We start from the raw sequence: 22,397 nt of genomic DNA on the forward strand, positions 1-22,397 counted from the left end.
TGGGCTAGGGATCAAATTGGAATTGCAGCTGCCAACCTGTGCCACAGCCACAGCAACACTGGATCTGAGCCACATCTGTGACATACACCAGGGCTTGCAGCAATGCAGGACCCTTAACACACTGAGTGAGGCCAAGGATTGAACCCACATCCTCATGGATACTAGTCAGGTTCTTAACCTGCTGAGTGATGATAGGAAGTCCCTCAAGTTGTTGCAGAAACCAGCAGTGGTAAAAGACAAGGGGCACTCGAAAATATGGAATAGCCAGGTTTATTCAGCACAGGTGCAGGCTCAGAGGCATTGCCTCCAGAGTCTGAGCATCTGGTCTTTGTTCTGGGTAGCTTTTATACAACACAGACTTCCAGGGCTTGTTTTTCCTGCCTAGCAGCCCGGCCTTCCCCCTTCCCTGAGCAGACAGCGTTCCTACCTAAAAAGCTTGAGTAAACAAGATTACAAAAACAAAACTGATAAGCAATGCTTAGAGCACTGCTAGCAGAGCTGCTAGCAAGGACATAAGGCACATAGTTGCTACAAGATTACAAGATGGGTGGTATGGGGTGAGCAAAGCTGCTATCAAGCTCTTAGCTGCCTCCTCAACTGGGTGGGGGTGTTTCTCTAGTTAAATCTCTTACTTCAAAGTGATTATTTCTTGATGTTCCTGACTGAATTTCTCAGGCCCTACTAAATTACTCTTGGTTCAGTAGCAAATAAAAAGAAAAACACCCCACATTTTTAGTGTGTATTTTTACATAAATAGTATCCATCATAAATAGTATCCATCTTATTGAATTGTTCATCAAAAAGATTAATAGTCCATTTTGAAGGGGGCTTCAAGTAAAACAACATAGATTAAAAAGATATACTTTAGGAGTTCCCGTGGTTAACGAATCCGACTAGGAACCATGAGGTTGCGGGTTCGGTCCCTGCCCTTGCTCAGTGGGTTAACGATCCGGCGTTGCCGTGAGCTGTGGTGTAGTTTGCAGATGCGGCTCGGATCCCGCGTTGCTGTGGCTCTGGCGTAGCCCAGTGGCTACAGCTCCGATTCGACCCCTAGCCTGGGAACCTCCATATGCCATGGGAGCGGCCCAAAGAAATAGCAAAAAGACAAAAAATATATATATATATACATATACATATATATATACTTTATACGTACTTTATTTCAAATCCCCACTGAAATGACAGTAAATGAAAAGGAAAAGTATTGATCACAAGAACACAACAAATGGAATAAGTCTTTCTTAGGAAAAAGATGACTATAAAAATGGACTGATGGAGTTTTGGAACACAGAGCTCAGGGGTGGTAGGCACCCCAAGGACACATACATGGCCACAGGGACAGCCAAAGATGCACAGAAGAAAAAGAAACATCAAATATTACACGGCTCTGGTGTAGTATTATAAACATAAAACCCAAAGAATAGCAGTTCCTGTCCCAGCAGAAACAAATCTGACTAGCATCCATTAGGACACAGGTTCAATCCCTGGCCTTGCTCAGTGGGTTAAGAATCTGGTGTAGGTCACAGACGTGGCTTGGATCTGACGTTGCTGTGGCTGTGGCATAGGCCAGTAGCTACAGCTCCAATCAGACCCCTAGCCTGGGAACCTCCATAAGCTGTGGGTGTGGCCCTAAAAAGACAAAAACAAAAAAAACCCCAAAGAATACTGATTTTAAAAAAAGGAAAAAAGAGTTAAGTCACATTGGAAGGATGGAGAGAGAGGAATGTAGATGTGGGTGGAGTAAAAGAACTAAATCTTCATCTTCCTTTGTAGGAAGTCAAGAAATAAATGTGAGGAGTTCCCTTTGTGGCTCAGAGGGTTAAGAACCCAAAATAGTGCCTGTGAGGGTGCAGGTTTGATCCCTGGCCTTACTCAGTGGGTTAAGAATCTGGTGTTGCTACAAGCTGTGGCATAGGTCGTAGCTGCAGCTCGGATTTGACCCCTGGCCCAGGAACTTCCATATACTGCAGGTGCAGCTGTAAAAAAAAATAAATAAATAAATAAAATAAATGAACCGTCAAGAAACGACAGAATAAATGCAGAAAGCTGACACCCAGGAGTGGTGGGAGTGGAACAAGTAGAACTGACTGACTTTCCCATATGGATTTTGTATATGTACTGACACAAGCCAAAATTAAGTTTAAAACCGCACCAGATAATTGATCTGATTTCTTTGGTCACTCAAAAGGATGCCTTTTTCACCCTTTATAGCCAAGCCTCCCTACTTGGAAAAAAAATCATCAAATATTATAAGGCCATAGTTAAGGCTTTGGTGACACCTGCCAATTGGTCTGAGCAAGCTCATCTCTGTCCTGACTCTGTGCGTGCCCTGCTGGTCCTATCTGGGTTTTATGGCAGGTTTTTCTCTATCACCTCTCTGGACCACTCTTCTAATTTTCCCCTTCGATGTCCCTTTTCTTATCCTATAGATGAACATGTTGGGGGGGGGGGGTAATACAGGTCCACAGACATGTTTGAGAGTGCCTGTTTTCCCATGACCTCACCAAAAAAATATGCATTCTCAAACTCTTGGATTTTTTCTAGTCTGAGCTCAGCTATTTTACCCCAGCATAGTTTAATTAGAGTCGTCTTATTAGGAGTGAGGTTAAGCACATTTTCATAGATTTAAAGTCACTTTATTTTTTGTAATGAAGTATCTATTCATATATTTCTTTTTCTTAGGCTTTTACTTCTCAACTCCTAGGATCTCTTTATATATTAGAGTGAGTGACCATTTTATTTTTCTTTTGATATTACTTAGTGCTTTTATTAACCATGTAGAAGTTTTGCTTTTTACGTAGCAAGTATTTTTTAAATAGACTCTGGATTTTGAGTCATAATCAGAAACGTCTTTTAATTGCAAGGTTCTAAACCACTCTAAGAATATGGCTATTACCTTGCTCCAAACAATTATATGCCTGCTCTTTGGGTAATCATTACTCACCTTTACAGAGACCTTAACAGAACCACACACAGGGATGCATATACCTGCTGGGAGCAGTGTGCTGGTGCATTGAGGCTCTTCTTCCTCCTCTGAACCCACCTGTGTTATCAGGAAACCAGGAAGTGTCCATCTGTAATTCAGGATGTCTTGGAGCTTGGTGTGAGTGTTACCTTATGGAGTAAAATCTCTCTGGACAGCAATTAGACACTAGTTACCAAAAGCCTAAAAAACTGTCTTTTCAACCAATAATTTTTATAGAGATATAGTTGACATATAACATTATATTTTCAGGTATACAACATGGTGATTCAATATATGTATATATTGCAAAATGATCACCGTAATAACTTAGTTATCATCCATCACCACACAGTTACAATTTTTTTATGATGAGAATGTTAAGACCTACTGTCTTAGCAACTTTCAAATACATAATATAGTGTTATTAACTATAGTCACCATTCTATAATTGCATCTTCATGACTTATTTATTTTATAACTGTTATTTTGTACCTTTGATCAACTTCACCCATTTTTCCTACCCCCTACCCCTTACCTCTGGCAACCACCAATCTGTTCTTTGTATTCCTAAGTTAGTTTTTCCAAAGAAGACATGCAGATGGTCAACAGGTATATGAAACAGTGCTCAACATCAATGATCATTCTATAATTGCATCTTCATGACTTATTTATTTTAAGATTCCACATATAAGTGAGATTATATAGTATTTGTCTTTTTCTGACTTACTTCACTTAGCATAATGCCTTCAGGGTCCATCCATGTTGTCCTAAATGGCAGGATTTCCTTCTCTTTCATGACTGAGTAATATTCCATCATATATAACATTTTATTTATCTATTCATCCACTGATGGGCATTTAGCTTTTTCCCCATGTCTTGTCTATTGTAAACAATGCTGCAGTGAGAACGAAGAAGCAGGTATCTTTTCGAGTCAGTGCTTTCATATTCTTTGGATAAATACCCTGAGGAGGAATTGCTAGAAGTTCTATTTTTAATTTTTTGAGGGACCTCTATACTGGTTTCCATAGTAGCTGCATGAATTTACTTTCTGCCAACAATGCACAAAGATTCGTTTTTCTCCATATCCTCGACAACACTTCTTATTTTCTTTTTGGTAACAGCCATTCTAACATGTGTGGTTTTGATTTGCATTTTCCTGATGATCATTGATGTTGAGCACTGTTTCATATACCTGTTGACCATCTGCATGTCTTCTTTGGAAAAACATCTACTCAGTTCCTCTCTTCATTTTAAATTTAGAACATCTGTTTATTTTTGGTTTTGATTTTTGCTACTTACCTGTATGAGTTCTTTATATATTTAAGCCATTATCCCCTTATCAGATATATGACTTGAAAATATTTTCTCCCATTCAGTAGACTGCCATTTTCATTTTATTGATGGTTTCCTTTGCTGTGTGGAAGCTCTTTAGTTTCATGTCATCCTACTTGTTTATTTTTTTGGCTTTTGTTGCCTTTGCATTTGGTATCAAATCCAAAAGCCACTGCCAAGACTAAGGTCAAGGAAGTTACTGCCCAGGACTTCCCATCATGGTGCAGCAGAAACGAATCCAACTAGGAACCATGAGGTTTTGGGTTCAGTCCCTGGCCTTGCTCGGTGGGTTGAGGATCCAGTGTTTCAGTGAGCTGTGGTGTAGGTTGAAGATGCAGCTTGGATCCAGTGTTGCTGTGCCTCTGGCATAGGCCAGCAGCTACAGCTCTGATTCTCCCATTCTGCCCCTAGCCTGGGAACCTCCATATGTTGTGGGTGGGGCCCTAAGAAGACAAAAAAAAAGGAAGTTACTGCCTATATTTTCTTGTAGGAGTTTTTTGTTGTTTGTCTTTTGTCTTTTTAGGACTGCATCCAAGGCATATGGAGATTCCCAGGCCAGGGGTCAAACAGGAGCTATAGCTGCTGGCTTACGCCACAGCCATGTGGGATCTGAGCCACGTCTGTGACCTACACCACAGCTCATGGCAATGCCAGATCCTTAACCCACTGAGCGAGGCCAGGGATCAAACTTGCAGCCTCATGGCTACTAGTTGGGTTCGTTAACCACAGAGCCACGATGGGAATTCCTCGTACGAGTTTTAGGGTTTCAGGTCTTAGGTTTAAGTCTTTAATCCACTTTGAGTTAATTTTTGCATTTGGTAGAAGAGAGAGGTCCAGTTTCATTCTTTTGCACGTGGCTCACCAGTTTTCCCAACACCATTTATTGAACAGACTTTCCTTTCACCATTGCATATTCTTGGGTCCTTTGTCAAATTAGTCAACCATACATGTATGCATTTATTTCTGGCCTCTTTATTCTGTTCCACTGATCTATGTGACTATCTTTATTCCAATACTACACTGTTTTGATTACTATATTTTTGTAATATTGCTTAAAATCAGGAAGTATATGCATCTAGCTTTGGTCTTCTTTCTCAAGATTGCTTTGGCTGTTAGGGGGCTGAAGCAATAATTTTATTTGTAGAAAGTTATATAGATAATTATCCTATGTAGTTATCCTAAATTAATCCTAGTTAATTATTCTAAATAATCCACAGAAATTTGTATGTAAGAATGTTCATCACATTACCTGTACAAAATTTTCTTTAAAAACCAGAAATAATATTTTTTATAATGATTTTTATTTTTTCCATTAATTGTCCAGAATAAGATATTTAAGAATATGTGGGTAATTTGCAGCCATGAAAAATCTTACTTTAAACTCTCCAATTAAAAGAATGACATTGAACCAGATTTTAGTTTCATTGATCTTTTCCATTATTTTTTGTTCTCTATTTCATTTATTTCTGTATTTCATTTACCTCTGCCCTGGGATTTATGATTTCTTTCCTCCTGCCAACTTGGGGTTTTGTTTGTTCTTCCTTCTCTCATTGCTTTAGGTATAAATTTAGGTTATTTATTTGAGGTTTTTCTTGTTTCCTGAGGTAGGCTTATATCATATAAACTTCTCTCTTAGAACTGCTTTTGCTGCATCCCATAGGTTTTAGATCATCGTGTTTTCATTTTTATTTACCTCTAGGTATTTATGAATTTCATCCTTGATTTCTTCAGTGATCCATTGGTTGTTTAGTAGCATACCATGTGTTTGTGGTTTTTGCAGTTTTCTTCTTATAGTTGATATCTATCCTCATAGTGTTGTGGTCAGAAAAGATGCTTGATACACTTTCAGTTTTCTTAAATGGTTTAGGGGGTCCTCTTTCCAGTGTTGGACCCCCAGGCTGGAGTGCCTGACACCAGGCTCAGAACTCTTGTTCCTATAAAAACCTCTGTAATATGCTTCATTTGTGAGACAAAATATAGTTCTTTGAGAAGATAATAAATTGATAAATCTTTAGCTGGACTCATCAGGAAAAGAAGGGAAAGGGTTCAAATCACTAAAATGAGAAGTGAAAAAGGAGAAGTTACAACTGACACCACAGAAACACAAGGGATCATGAGACTACTATGCACAACTATATGCAAATAAAATGGACAACCAAGAAGAAACAGACAAATCCTTAGAAAGGTACACTATTCCAAAACTGAACCAGAAAGAAATAGAAAATACAAACAGAACAATTAACAGTACTAAAATTGAATCGGTATTTTTAAAACTCCCAGCAAGTAAAAGTCCAGGATCAGGTGGTGAATTCTACCAAACATTTAGAGAAGAGTTATCATCTATCCTGAAACTATTCCAAAAAATTGCAGAGGAAGGAACACTTCTGGACTCATTCAATGAGGCCTTCATCATTCTGATACCAAAAACCAGACAAAAATATCACACACACACACAAAATTGCAGGCCAATATCAGTGATGAACATAGATGCAAAAATCCTCAACAAAATGCTAGCAAACTGGCTCCAGCAATACATTAAAGGGATCATACACAATGGTGAAGTGGGATTTATCCCAGGGATGCAATGATTTTGCAACATCTGCAAATCAATTAGTGTGATACACTACATTAACCAACTGAAGAATAAAAAGCATGTGATCCTCTCAATAGATGCAGAAAAAGCTTTTGATGAAATTCAACATCCATTTACAATAAAAAAAAAAACTCTTCAGAATGTTGGGATAGATTGAATCTACCCCAGTGTAAAAGGCCATATACGACAAACACATGGCTAACATCATACTCGATGGTGAAAGCTGAAAGCATTTCCTCTAAGCAGGAACAAAACAAGGATGTCCATTCTTTGCCACTTTTTTTTTTCAACATAGTTTTGGAAGTCCTAGCCACACAAATCAGAGAATAAAAAGAAATAAAAGGAATCCAAATTTAAATGAAGAACTAAAACTGTCACTGTTTGCAGATGACATGATACTATACATAGAAAATCCTAAACACACTGCCAGAAAACTACTAGAGCTCATCAATGAATTCAGTGAAGTTACTGGATACAAAATTAATATACAAAAGTTGGTTGCATTTCTATACCCTAACAATGAATTATAGTAAAGAAAAACTAAGGAAACAATCCCATTACCAGCAAATCAGAACCTAGGAATAAACCTGTTTAAGGAAGCAAAAGATCTATACTCTGAAACTATAAGACACTGATGAAAGCAGCTGAAGCCAATACAAACAGATGGAAAAATCAATATTGTTAAAATCACCTTACTACCCAAGGTAATCTACAGATTCAATGCAATCTCTACCAAATTATCAACAGCATTTTTCACAGAACAAGAACAAAAAAAATGTAAAATTTGTATGGAAACACTAATGGCCCCAAATAGCCAAAACAATATTGAGAAAGAACAGAGCTGGAGGAATCACCTCCCTGACTTCAGCCTAGACTACAAAACTAGAGTAATAAAACAGTATGGTACTGGCACAAAAACTGACACAGCTCAGTGGAAGAGAATAGAGTACTCAGAAGTAAACTCATGTGCCTATGGTCAATTAATCTACAACAAAGGAGGCAAGAATATACAAAGGAGAAAAGACAGTCTCTTCAATAAGAAGTGCTGGGAAAATTGAAGAACAACTTGTAAAAGAATGAAATTTGAACATTTTCTCACACCACCTATAAAAATAAACTCAAAATGGATTAAAGATCTAAGTGTAAACCTGGATACCATAACACTCCAAGAAAAAAAAGTATACTCTTTTACATAAGTCTTAGTAATATAATTTTTGGATTTCTTCAGGCAAAGGAAACAAAAGCTGAAATAAACAAATGGGACCTAATTAAAAGTTTTACACAGCTAAGGAAATCCTCAAAACAAACAAACAAACAACAAAAAGCAACCTGTGGAATGGGAGAAGATATTTGCAAATTATATGTCTGATAATGGGTTATAATCCAAACTATATAAACAGCTCCTACAACTCAATATCAAAAACCAAACAATACCATCGAGAAATGGGCAGAAGACCTGCATATGCAGTTTCCCAAAGAAGACATATAGATGGCCAACAGACACATGAAAAGATGCTCATCATCACTAATCATCAGGGAAATGCAAATCAAAGCCACAATGAGATATCACCTAACACCTCTCAGAATGGCTATCATCAAAAGTCTACAAATAACAAATATTCATGCGGATGTGCAGAAAAGGGAACCTTAGTTCTGTTTGTGTAAATTCGTACATGCAGTATGGAAAAATAGCATGGACTTTATTAAAAAAAAAATAGAGAACTATGTGATCTTGCAATCCCACTCCTGGGAAAACTCTAATTCAAAAAGGTGCATGCACAACAGTGTTCATAACAGCACTATTTACAATAGCCAAGACATGGAAGCAAACTAAATGTCCAAGGACAGATGAATGGATATAGAAGGCATGGTTACATATATACAATGGAATACCCCTCATCCATAAAAACAAATGAAATAATGCTTTGGCAGCAACATGGATAGACCTAGAGATTATCATACTAAGTGAAGTAAGTCAGACAGAGAAAGTCATATATGTTATCACTTATATGTGGAACCTAAAAAATGAAACAAATGAACTTATTTACAAAAGAGAAATAGACTCACATATATAGAAAAAAAATTTTTGGTTACCAAAGGGAATAACAGGGTTTGGGAGCTGAGGGAGAGAGAAATTAGGAGTTTGGGATTAACATACACATACTACTATATATAAAATAGGTAAACAACAAAGACCTACTGTATAGCACAGGTAACTATACTCAATATCTTGAAAATAATCTGAAAAATAATATAAAATGTATACCTATAACTGACACACTTTTCTGTGCACTTAAAACTAACACAACATTCAAAAAGAAGATATTAGAAGAATGAATTAAAATTTCAAAAGCATGATTTACCTATAAAAGACCTACTTTCAACATAAAGACACTATAGATTGAAATTTAAAGGAAAAGATATTACACTCAGATAATAACAAAAGACAGCAGGAGTGGCTATATAATTAAAATAAATTTTAAGGGGAAAAGGTACAAGCGAGAAAGAAGGCTATTATATATTGATAAAAGTTCCAATTCATGAACACATACACACCTAACAAGATCTGTGAAGTGAAATTTGGTAGATTTGAAAGAAGAAATAGACAATTCTGCAATAATAGTTGGAGAATGTGATATCCCATTTTCAATAATGAGTAGAACAACCAGTCAGATGACCAGTGAGGAAATAGAAGACTTGAACAACTATAAAGTAATTAGACTTAAAGGACATATACGGAGCACTCTACTAAACAGCAGCAAAATACACATACTTCTCAAGTACACATGAGCCATTCTCCAGGGTAGAATATATGTTAGTCTACAGAAAAGTCTTAGTACATTTAAAGATTGAAATCATAGAAATTATCTTTCCAATGGCAATGGAATGAAACTAGAAATCAACAATAAAAAGAAAACTTGAAAACTCACAAGTATGTAGGAATTAAACCACACACTCCAAAACAACTGATGGGTAAAAGAGACATCACAAAGTAATTTTGAAAATCTTGAGACAAATGAAAACAGAAATACATTGAGCCAAAACATATGAGATGCATTTAAAACAGTGCTTTCGGGAAATTTATAGGTACAAAATGCTTACTTTGAAAAAGAGGCAAAACACCAGTACTTCTCAAACTCTCCCAAAAGATTGAAGAGGAGAAACATGTCCTAATTCACTCTATAGATCAACTGTTACCCTGATATCAAAGCCAGACAAAGATACTAAAAGAAGAGAAAACTACAGACCAATGTCCCTTATGAATATTAATGCAAAATTTTTCAATAAAATACTAGCAAACTGAATTTAGCAACTAACATCCTATTTAATATAATAAAATAATTATATACCATAACCAAGTGAGACTTATTCCTGTAATGAAAGGATGTTTCAGTATACAAAAAAAATCAATTAATTTAGTATACCATATTAACAATGAAGGGAAATACCACATCATCACCTCAATAGATGCAGAAAAATCATTTGACAAAATTGGACACAATTTAATGATTAAAAAAAAATTCACCAAACTAGGAATAGAAAGAAACTACCTCAACATCATAAAGCCCATACATGAAAATTCTACAACTAACATCATACCCAATGATAAAAGAATGAAAGTTTTTCTCATAATATCAGGAACAAGACAAGGATGACCACTTTCACCACTTCTATTCGACATAGTACTAGAAATTCTAGCCAGAGCAATTAAACAAGAAAAAGAAATTAAAGGCATCTAATTGAAAAGGAAAACGTAAAACTTTTTATTTGCAGAACACAATTTGCTCTGATATGATATGTAGAAAACCCAAAGATTCAACAATAACAACAAAAAAATGGTTATAGCTAGTGAATAAATTCAACAAAGTTGCAGGATACAAAATCAGCACACAAAAATTAGTTTATTTCTACGTACTGGCAGTGAATAATCCCAAAAGGAAATTAAGAAAGCCATTCCATTTACAATAGCATCAAAAAGCAGTAATTTTATCCAAGGAGATTTAAGTCTTATCTACTGATAACTATAAAACTTTGCTGAAAGAAATTTTAAAAGCCCTAAATAAATGGAAAGACATTTCATATTTATGGATTGAAAGACTAAATATTGTTAAGATGACAGTACTACCCAAAGTTATATTCAGATTCAAAGCAATTCATATCAAAATTCTAATAGTGTTTCTTGTAGAACTAGTAAAACCCACCTTGAAATTCAAGGGACTCAAACAGCCAAAGCAATCTATGTAAAAAGGATAAAACTGGAAGACTCACTTTTCAATTTCAAGTCTTAATACTAAGCTAGAGTAATCAAAATGTGTGCTACTGGCATAAAGATGGACAGATCATCGGCATAAAACTGAAAGCGCAGAAGTAAACCCTCTAATTTATGGTCAATTGATTTTCAACAAGGGTGCCAAAACCACTGAAGGAGAAGAACAGTCTCTTCAACAAATGTTTCTTAGGAAAACTAGATATCCACATGTAAAAAAAAAAAAAATGAAGTTGGACCCTTACCTTACACCCTATACAAATATTAACCAAGTGAATCAAAGTTTTAACTTAAGAGCTAAAACAATGAAACCCTTAGAAGAAAACATAGGAGTAAGTCTTCATGGCCTTGGATTTGACAATGGTTTTTTAAGCATGACACTGAAAGAATAGGCAACAAAAGAAAAACCTTAGATAAATTAGACTTCAAAATTTAAAACTTTTGTTCACCAAATGACATTGACAAGAAAGTGAAAAGATAATCTATAGGATGGGAGACAATGTTTGCAAATAATTTATTTTATAAGGGGCTCAGATCCAGAATATAGAAAGAACTCCTACAGGTCAATAACAAAAAGATAACCCAATTTGTTGGGTTGGAAAAGTTTTAAAAGACATTTCTCTAGGCATTCTATGGTGGCTCAGCTGGTCAAGTATCTGCTGTGGCTCAGGTCGCTTCTGTGGCACAGGTTCAATCCCTGGCCCGGGAACTTCTGCATGTGCAGGTACAGCAAAAACAAACAAACGAAAAAAAACCCACATTTCTCTAAATATGCAAGTACCGACAAGCACTAGAAAAGATGTTCAACATTACTAGCTTTTAGGGAAATGTAAATTAAACACCTGATGATTAATCACCTCACATCCATTAGGATATCTACTATCCAGAAACAGAAAATAGCAAATGTAGGTGAAGTTGTGAAGAAATTAGAACATTGCTGGTGGGGATGTAAAAAGATGTAGCTACTGTGGAAAAGGGTTTTGTAGTTCCCAAAAAAGTTAAGCATATGACTCAACAATTCTACTCCAGGTGTATACTCAAAAGAATCAAAAACAAGGACTCAGACATTTATACACCCATGTTTACTGCAACATTATTCCCAGTAGTCAAAATGTGGAAACAAACCAAGTGTTCATCAACAGAAGAATGGATAAATAAAATGGGGGGGCATGCATGTATGTGTGTGTACAATGAGATACATACAAAATAAAAACATTATTCAGCCATCAAAAGGAAGGAATAAAGTTCTGATACGGGCTGTAACAAGGATGAACCAAAAAAGAATAGCCTAAGTGAAATGAGCCAGAAGCAAAAGGACAAATATTGAATGATTCCACTCACATGAAATACCTAGGATAGATAGGATTCATAAAAACAGAGCATAGATTAGAGGTAAACTCTGGCTGAGTAGGCAGGCAGTAGGGAATTACTGCTAAATAGGTACAGTTTCTTTGGGGGTAATGAAAACGCTTTGACTTAATGGTGATTTCAACATTATGAATTAAACACATATATGGTAAAGTAGCAAATTTTGCCATGGACTGAATTATGCTATGGTCCCCCAAATTCATATGTTGAAGCTGTAACCCCCAATGCGATGGCACTTTGGAGATGGAGACTTTAGGAGGTTCAGATCAGGCAGTGAAGGCAGGACTCTCCAAGTGGGATTGGTGCCCTTATAAAAAGAAACCAGAGAACTCACTTCCTGCCCTCCCTTTTTGCCACATGAGGACACAGTGAGAAGGCAGCTGTTTGCAAGCCAGGAAGAGAGCCTTCACCAGGAACTGATCTTGTTGGCACCTTGATCTTGGACTTTCCAGGCTCCTGAACTGTGAGAAATAACATGTCTGTTGCATAAGCCTCCCAGTCTATGGTATTTTGTTACAGCAGCCTGAGCTAATATACTTTGTGTCATATATATATATATATATATGTATATATATATATATATATATCTCACAATAAAAATAAACTTCAAATATATTCCTAAATACAAGCAGCAAAGTTAAGTAACAAAAACATCCTATTTACAATCAAATAAGAATATAAAAATCAGCTAGATTAATCTAAAAAAAAAGAGACATATTTGGGTATTCCCATTGTGGCTCAGAAGGTTAAGAAACTGACATTGTTTCTATGAGGATACAGGTTAGATCCCTGACCTCGAGCAATGGGTTAAGGATCCTGCATTGCCACGAGCTGTGGTGTAGGTTGCATATGTGGCTCAGATCCAGTGTTGATGTGGCTGTGGCGTAGGTCGGCAGGTTGCTCCAATTTGACCCCTAGCCTGGGAACTTCCATGTGCTGCAAGTGCAGCCATTAAAAAAAAAAAAAAGAAAAAAAAGGAGAGAGAAGAAAGAAAGAAAGAAAAAGAAAAAAATTATAAAGAAAAAATTTTGAATGCCATTCAAACATAGCAGGGACCCCTGTGCTCAGTGGTCTTTAGACATCACACGCACACTCTGAAGGTGCTTCTTCTAGTATGTATATAGTTCATGTTTTCCAAAAATCTGATTAAACTCTGTCTCACTTGCCTCACTTTTTACATGAGGGACAATAATGGACTTGGATGAAAAAACTAAGTTATTTTGAGTAATGAAAATATAAGTGATTTTTATCACGGTTTTTCTATACTTCCCAAACTAACCAACATCAGAATACATTACATTTTTCATAAGCAGAGAAGAACGACCTTGGTTGTTCAACCTGTTTAGAATTTACTCTATTCTCTTAACTTGCCCTTAATTCCCTATGAATTCTGGAAAGGACATCCAGGTTTCCCATCATCTGACCTGCATCAACTGTCTCCACCCACATCCTCTCCTCTTGCCCTTCCACCCTTGTTCCTGCTGTCATTCCCCTGAGGGCTCCTTCCCTCCAGCAGTCAGCACCCATCCCACCTTTTCTATAATCTCTCAGTATATGCTTTCTGCCCTCTAGGTCCCTACCTCACTGCAGCAGGGGACAATGTCTCTCCATCCACCCTCTTCCCCTGTGTCCCACGGAAGTCCTCCCAGGGTTTGGGTGGTGGCCACACCTGGGAAGAGCTGAGGGCAGTAGCTGGCTCTGACTGCTGGTCACTTCTTGTAAGTCCCTGTGCAAGTCCTTGACTTTTTTTTTTTCTTTTTTTCTTTTTAAGGCCTCATGTGTGGCATATGGAAATTCCTAGGCTAGGGATTGAATCTGAGCTGTAGCTACGGTGCAGCTGCAGCAACACTGGATCCTTAACCCACCGAGCAAGGCCAGGGATAGAACCCACATCCCCACAGACACTATGTCGGGTTCTCAACCCACTAAGCCACAATGGGAACTCCAAGTCCTTGACTCTTGAAACCTCATTTTTATCATCTACAAAATGGAGAAATCAGTATCTATGTCATACAAAGCAATCTGTGTAACTGTGTGTATAGTATACCTAGTCTCCATTAGACGCAGATTTTAAAGCAACTTGAGTGAGCCTGGGTTCAAGTCCCTGCACAGCTGTTCGTTAGTCATACATCTCCAAGATGGTTTCTTAGCTTCTTAAATCACAATTTCTTCACTGAAAAGGGGTGTTATAAGTGTGACAGCACATTGACTGTTGTGTGATGCCCTGTACGGGGCATGGTGCTAAGAGATGGGGATGCGAAGACAGGAGGGGAGCATTCCCAGCCTCAGGAGCACACTGCCAAGTGGGACGTGGACATGCTTGGTAGGTTTAACAGTCCTGACGCTAGCTCCGCCCTGCCCTAGGGATTCTGTGTAGAGGGCCTGAGGTGTGGCCCAAGTACCTTTGAAGAGCTTGAAAGTCACTCCCAGAGAATTCCTTCACACCTAACTGGTTGTAGGACGTTTTCCTCAGTGACTGTTTGATGTACTGAAGACACAGAGATGGGGTGGCCTCCAGTCTCGAGACAAGGTATCCCAGTTCCCACACACTTTATGTCAGCCCCAAAGGAGTCAGAAGTCTGATGGGTGGGCCGGCTCCAGTCTTATCTGTTTACAACTGATAACAAGAAAGAGGGCCTTCCCTAGACCAGGGGGGCCTCCCTGCCCACCACTGGGCCTCCAGCTGCTCCCAGGCAACCCCTTCCAGCAGGGCTTTGTTAACTAAGCAAACTTGGGCTCCTTGTAGTGAAATGCAACTCTTTACAAGACCTTTAAGTAAATGAGAGCAAGTGTCAGAATGTTTTATCACCCCTTGCATTCAGCCCTTTCCCTCCTCAGAGCTAACTTCAGATCTTAAGCAAATAGCCTCAAATCCTGTTTTGCTGGCTAGATATTTCCTTTTTTCTATAGTTTCCATTTATAAAATGCATATTTTTAAAACTTTGACATAAGAAATATCATGATGTCTGAGATTTCTCTTAAAATCCCAAGGAAAAAAAGTAGGGGAAAATAAATGAAATAAGATTGGCAAAGATTGGTTCTTAATTGTTGAGCCCCAGTTTATTGGATCATATATGCATAGCTTTTGCATATACTTAAAAATGCAAAAAAATAAAAATACAAAATTTAATGAAAGAAACTGTAGGGGAAAATTAGGTTTTAGAAACTACTTATAAAACCTTAATATTATCAGAAAGGTTTGGATTCACTATCATCCTATTAACTGAATAGTTTTAAAACATTTTATTCCAAGAAATATAATCCTTTAGCTTATCTGAGGTTTTCCATGCACAATCCATGTTGCTTACAAAAATTTCTATTGATTTAAAGTCACAAATATACTTACTTTTATATATAACTAAAGTGCGCACTTAACAAATAATAACCATTAAGTCTGAAAGTCTATTTGTCATGACTCACATTATAGATGTTTTGTGAAGGCAGGAAGCAACCTCCCACATGGCCCCCTCGGGCACGCAGATCCCAGTCCTGGAAGCTCACAGACCCAGCTCTTGGGAAGCCTCATGGTGGCCAGGCTCACCGATTCCCTACTATTTCATTTAACAGCCTCTTTAATTGACCTCTCATTTAAAGATTTAGACTATTTCATGTTCGGAGGAAGCATGTTATTCTTAGAAGTTTTTATACTAAAATCACAAAAAATTTGTCTCAGTATTGTAAGGTGTCCTCTGTAGTGTGATAAAAAGGGCCCTGGTCTCCATTTTGGCAATTAGAAAATTGGAAACTTGGCAAGCTCCAGAAGAGGACCTCCAACCACTTCCCTCTTGGATTCAGAGCAGGCTCCACCTCAGACACTAGCAGTTACCCCTGTGCACAGCGGTCTTCAGATACCAAGCACCTTGCAGCCTTCTTACAGTATCTGTGCATTTCATATTTTTCAAAGATCAAAATGCCAAAAGTTTTGAACTTAAAACAATAAGCTTGAGTTGCCTCACCTTTTACATGGGGGTTAATCATACTGCCTCTCCCAAGGGGTGCTGGATTAAATGAGTAATGAATGTGACATATTTACCACTATGCTGAGTGCAGAGAAAAGGCTCAGTTTGTGAAAATACTGACATGTCCTCAGAAAGCAGGTGTTGAAATGTCTCCCTTTATATTCATGCTCCACACCCAAGATTTTTGGGACCCAAGCCTGCTGATTTTGTCCTACACAACAGCTCCCTTCTCTAGCTGGGTCCCTCACCAACTCCCAGTACAAGGAATGTGCAAAAGAAAATATCCATTCTCCTATGAAAACTTTTTTGTTCATGTTAGTTTTAATTTTTTTTTTTTTTCAGGGAAGGAAAGGCTTGTTGCCTTGGTCACCAATGCTTTACATTAGGGGTTGACCATCCTGCAGCTATCAGCTCTGTAAACACCACTGGGGAGAGAATCAGCCTGTGTCTCCACCTCTGCCTCTGCCCCCGCCCCCACCCCAGCCTTGTCTCTTTGAGGGCATGGTCCCTGAGGTTCTGTATTGGGCCCTGCCTGTCACAGCAGGCCCTTGCCTAAGAGAGCCACACAGCAGGACCCAGAGACTTCATTGCTGTTTCTCACTGCTGCTGAGATAGCTGGATAGAGGCTATCCAGTTTGGATAGAGGGTAAGAAGTACTTGTGTCTTCAGTACTTTTCCATCTTGTATCCCGATGCAGTTCTTCCAGGACCTGCCGTAAAGTCACCTGCAAATACAAAAACTATTCAGACTCATCTTCCTTGGAATTGATCTTCAATGTATCCATGAAAGAAGGAGACTTTTTTCCAGACGTGTCAGTGGGAAAATGACCCAGAGCCACCCTGTTAGGTAAGGACAGAGATCATCTAGATCTTAGAGGCTGGAGGGGTGTTTAAGAGCCTAGAATAAATTGCAATGTAGGCATGATGTTGCTTCTCTTAAAGGGACATGTACACTCTCTGCCTCAAAATCCTTCTAAGGAATGACAATGTTAATCTAAATCTCTGCAAGTAACGAAATGACTGCATAATATCTATTATACATTAAATATATAGTAGATATTTATATACTTATATATTTGCATACAAACACATTGCATTTTATACATATATAAATTTCTGCTTATATTTATGTTTTAAACGTCAACAATTTTCTTTAAATATTCTAGACTTCTGTTTATGATCAGTTTGGCATTACAGATCATCGACCTAGGAAACAGTAAGTAACATTTTGTTCATAGTTTCTAGTTTTTATTGTATATTTGTTTCCAATCACTACCAGCCTCATATGTTCCATTTTTTTTAAGGCTATCAAAGAGAGAAATATCAAGATAGTAGAGAAGAAATCAACAATGCTACAGCTCAGCTCCAGCAGAAAACACTCAACTGGACCTTGAATAATTTTAGGGAAGAGCATGACAGAACACAAGGCTGGAGGCCTCAGGGTTCATTCCCCTACTCCTGGGCCTTCCAAGAGCGTAAGTCTGCTGCCCACAAAGGTCATCTTGGTCTGTAGACTCCGAGTTTAGGATCTGAAAAAAACCTAGGATAATTTAAGGATAAAACAAGAAACCCAGTAGATTACACTCTTTCATCTTCAAATGATGATACACTATGAGGTAAAAAAATATTTCCTAGTGAGGTATTCTTTTACTCTGAAAAAAGTTTTAATATTTCTTTGGTAAAACGTTGCATTTGCTTTTATTTTTTTTTAATTAATTTTTTTTTTTTAGGTCTTTTTAGGGCTGCACCCACGTCCTATGGAGGTTCCCCGGCTAGGTGTCAAATCTAGCTATAGCCACCGGCCTACACCACAGCCACAGCCAATGAGGGATCCCAGCCGTGTCTGTGATCTACACCACAGCTCACCTCAACGCCAGATCCTTAACCCATTGAGTAAAGCCTGGGATGGAACCCGCATCCTCATGGATCTTAGTTGGGTTCGTAAACCACTGAGCCACTATGGGAACTCCTGAATTTGCTTTTAAATAGCTATTTGTCCGCAGGTCCAGAGAACTGTGATTTAAAAGTATTTAAAGCAACTATCCCAACCCAAGATAACAGCGGAACTTTGCTAGGCTTATTGCAGACTGTCAGGCTCCAGACCCCACGTTCCCAGGGGTCCTTCTTGGGGTGGGGGGTAGTTACCCGGCAGGTGGTGGAGTTAAAAAAAAGGGGGGGGGGCAATTTTCGCACCCGTGGGTGGTCCCTGCCCCAGGCTTGTCTTTAATCACTGTCGTGGGAAGTCACAGACTATCTTTAACATGTGAAAGGAAGAAAGAAAATCCTACTTGCAGGGGGGCAGTGTTTCCCCGTCTGTCTTAGGGCTCAGGCTCCTTCCCGACCCGCCCGCATCCAGGGTAGTTTGTTTTTAATCCTTAAATTAGCAAGCCCGGTTTACCTGAACAAACACGCTTAGCAGGGAACCAATTTTATTACCTTCCCGGGGCGATCTCACTCGGTCCTTCCCGGGCTTGACAAAAGCAGAGGGCCGCGCGTGGCGCTGAAGCCCAGGCTACCCCACAGGTGCGCCCCCGAGGCCGCGTTGCTGCAAGAACGGCGGCACCTGCGTGCTGGGCAGCTTCTGCGTGTGCCCCGCCCACTTCACCGGCCGCTACTGCGAGCACGACCTGAGGCACAGGTAAGCGCGGGGTCGAGCAGGATAGGGGCGGGGCGGGGGATTGCGGGGAAGGGCCTGGGGTGAGAATAGGGAGCTGGGCGGGGCGCGGGAGAGGGCGGGACCACGCGGGTCAGGGCCAGGGGCGCGCGCGCGCGCACGGGAAGCGCTAATGCCCGGTCTGGACCTTCTCAGCGAATGCGGCGCGGTGATGCACGGAGCTTGGACCTTCCGCGGTTGCCGGCTCTGCAGGTGCGTCTTTGCGACCCTGCACTGCCTCCCGCGCCAGACCACCGGCCGCTGCGGTAAGAGGACCCGCGTTCTGTGCTCACAGCCCACACAAGTATGCATTTGCTCCTTTTATACTTATCCTTAGAGATCTACCTGTTCCAGATGACATAGGAATGAGCCTTCTGGGTTGATGCCTCACTCGGGAAAGTTACATTCGTTGAGAATCGCATAGTGTATTATTATTGTTGTCATTTTTAAATGTATTCCTAAATTTCCCATATCCCGATTGCTGGGTTTAAACGTGATTGCCAAACTGTGCTTAAGCGCCCTTTACAGAGAGCAGAATTTGGGGAGCACACAAGCTGGTATGCAGAGCCACGCGGGGCAGACAGGTTACCCCGCTAAATCTCTAGGGATTTATCCATGCTAGGCAACACCATCTTCTCATGCTAAATGCAGACGAGAACAGGCCTGAGTGGCCAACCCATGAATGCTTCCAGGGAAGCAAGGGCCTTGTAACCACAGCTGGGTCTTGCCACTAAATAAAAGCCGGCAGGGTGTGAGGAACACTCAGGGTAAAACTCATTTGTGCAGATTCTGAGCAGTTCCCCACTCATCGCAAATGTCTTACTTGTAAAACTAAAAGGAAGGTGAGTTTCCTAGGTCAGAAAACAGCTCAGCTGCTGAGACGTCACCTCGTGTAGGGTTCAGGGACAGAGGTGAAGAGGCACGGCATTTCCGTAGCCCTCTCCCCTTTTCAGTAAGCTCTGGCTGGGGTAGCAGTAAGGGGCTCAGTTAATGCAGCCACCGCTCAGCCCTCTTTGTTAGCCCTGAGTAGGCTCCAGTGTGAAGCCCCTTTCTCCTGTTCCTCCTTGCACTGCAGTCAACCCTGGACAAATCCCTTCATATCCACTTCATACCTCCTTGTCCACGGTCAGGACCGCAGTAGGGAGGCAGCACTCTTGAGGGTGGAGCCCTTCAAGCATCCTTCCTGCACTCATCCTTTTGGTGGGGTTACCTGGGTTGGGCCACTAGTGGAGAAACATACTTCATGCTCAGCTTTAAACCCACTTTCCTGCCCCTCTCTCTGGCATCTGCAGGCCGGGATAGAATTAGAAGTCTAGTGATACTCTTAGTGAAGGTGCAGCCTTTCAACCCCACTTCCTGCTCTCCTTTCTCAGCCAGCTCTGCACAGAGCCAGCAGTGTCTGTAGGGGGGAGTGTGGTTATAGTACAAATCCTGTCCCTCCCTCTCCTACTGGGCTCTCCAGGTGCTAGGCCTGTGCCCCTAATTCACTAGCTGCTCCTTCAATTGCCCAGAGAAAGGAGGACACAGATTACAGAGTAGGCACCAAATTGCAGGTAGTGCCTGCGTAGTCCTACAGGTGAAGTCATTTCCCATCTGTCATTGGTGCTCCCAGCAGTGATGTGGGGAAGGGACTAGCTGTGATCACTTCCAGTCTTCTAAGCAAGGCCAGCTTGGGTTCAGAAGCAACAGAGCAGGAACTGGATTCCAGGATATTTGCCCACATCCTTGGAAATATCCAAGACTGGAACTGCTGTCTGCCAAGGACAATGACAATGACTCTGAAAACGTGGCTGTCTGCTTATCAAAATTGAACAAAATAGGAGTTCCCACTGTAGCACAGTAGGTTAAGAATCCACCTGCAGCTGCCCTGCTCAGTGAGATCAGATAGTTCCAGATGCAGCTTAGGTTCAGTCCCTGGCCTGGGAACTTCCATATGCCATGGGTGCAGCCATTAAAAAAAAAAAAAAAAAAAGTTGAACAAAATAGTGCCCTCGTCTTTCAGATTAATTTGTCAGGCGCAGAAAGGGCAATTACACTTTATACTCTTTGACCCATTGATTCTGCTTCAGGATGCTGATGGATGGTTATGATGATGTGAGAATGACAGTGATCATGATGATAACTGTTTTTTTTTTTTTAGCTCTTAGTATATTTCAGGTACTTTATACACTTAATCCCATTCAATTCTCATAAGAAGCCTATGAAATAGGTATTATACTTTTTATATTTGAGGGAACAGGTTTAGAGTGGTTAACTCCTACAGCTCTTCTTTTACTTTTTCCTTAAGAGATAATCATTAGAGGTTAGTTGTTATTTATAAACAGTATAATATTTTATAGTAACATTTAAATTATTTAAAAATATTGTAAATCAACAATGTTGCTTATTGAGATAAACATTGACATAATTCTGATTAATATATAGTTAACATTAATCTGTAAATAAAACTACCATTCGCAGAGTACATAAGCACATCCCTGTTAAACTATGCCAAACACTTTTAAAAAATTGAGATACAGTTGCTATATAACATTATACTAGTTTCAGGTATACAATACAGTGATTTGATATTTGTACATATTGAGAAATGATAACCACAGCAGATCTATTTAACATTGATCATAACACATAGTAATAATTTTCTTTCCTTGGGATAAGAACTTTTAAGAGTTACTTTCTTAACAACTTTGCTATACTTACACATACAGTATTGTCAGCTGTAGTCACCATGCTGTACGTTATATCCCCATTACTTATTTATTTCATTACTGGAGGTTTGTACCTTTTGAACTCCTTCACCCATTTTGCTCCCTGCCGCAACTTTGGCAATCACCAGTCTGTTCTCTGTATCTATGAGTTCAGTTTCTTTGTTTCTTCTTTCCTCCCTTTCTTCCTTTCCTTCTTTATTTTAAAAAATTCTACAAAAAAGTGAAATCAAATATTATTTGTCTTTTTTGATTGATTTATGTTGGTTAGCATAATGCCTTCGAGGTCCATCTGTATTGCTGCAAGTGGCAGTTTCCTTTTTTGTGGCTGAATAATATTCTGTTACATATCTATATCTGTATATATAACATTTCTTTATTTCACATTTTCACATTTTCTTTATTCATCCATCATTGGAAACCAAGGTGCATCCATATCTTTTGTTCCATGGCTACTGTAAATAATGTGCAATGAATATGGAGGTGCAAAATCTTCTAAAGTTAGTGTTTTGAAGTTCCCATCGTGGCTCAGTGGTTAATGGATCCGACTGGGAAC

At 39.3% G+C, this 22,397-nt stretch overlaps 1 protein-coding gene across 3 annotated transcripts in view; it reads left to right on the top strand.

The window, feature by feature from the left end:
* Positions 1–22,397, top strand: part of LOC100514804 (cryptic, EGF-CFC family member 1B) — a 120,836-nt gene that overhangs the window by 43,205 nt on the left and 55,234 nt on the right. The window contains exons 5-9 of one of the 3 annotated variants that reach the window (XM_021075435.2): positions 17,182–17,330; positions 17,650–17,699; positions 17,788–17,958; positions 19,007–19,121; positions 19,293–19,402. In XM_021075435.2, the coding sequence (XP_020931094.1) occupies positions 17,308–17,330; positions 17,650–17,699; positions 17,788–17,958; positions 19,007–19,121; positions 19,293–19,402 (469 nt within the window). In that variant the 5' untranslated portion in view covers positions 17,182–17,307. Of the gene's footprint in view, positions 1–16,954; positions 17,331–17,649; positions 17,700–17,787; positions 17,959–19,006; positions 19,122–19,292; positions 21,109–22,397 lie in introns of those variants that run through there. The other 2 variants (XM_085000212.1, XR_014829969.1) reach the window with 2 other exon arrangements.

Source organism: Sus scrofa, chromosome 15 (genome assembly GCF_054392235.1).
Source record: "Sus scrofa isolate SSC_HxYL_T2T_F1_AM1 chromosome 15, Sscrofa_HxYL_maternal_Yorkshire_Landrace_v2.0, whole genome shotgun sequence".
Classification (NCBI taxonomy): Eukaryota; Metazoa; Chordata; class Mammalia; order Artiodactyla; family Suidae; genus Sus; species Sus scrofa.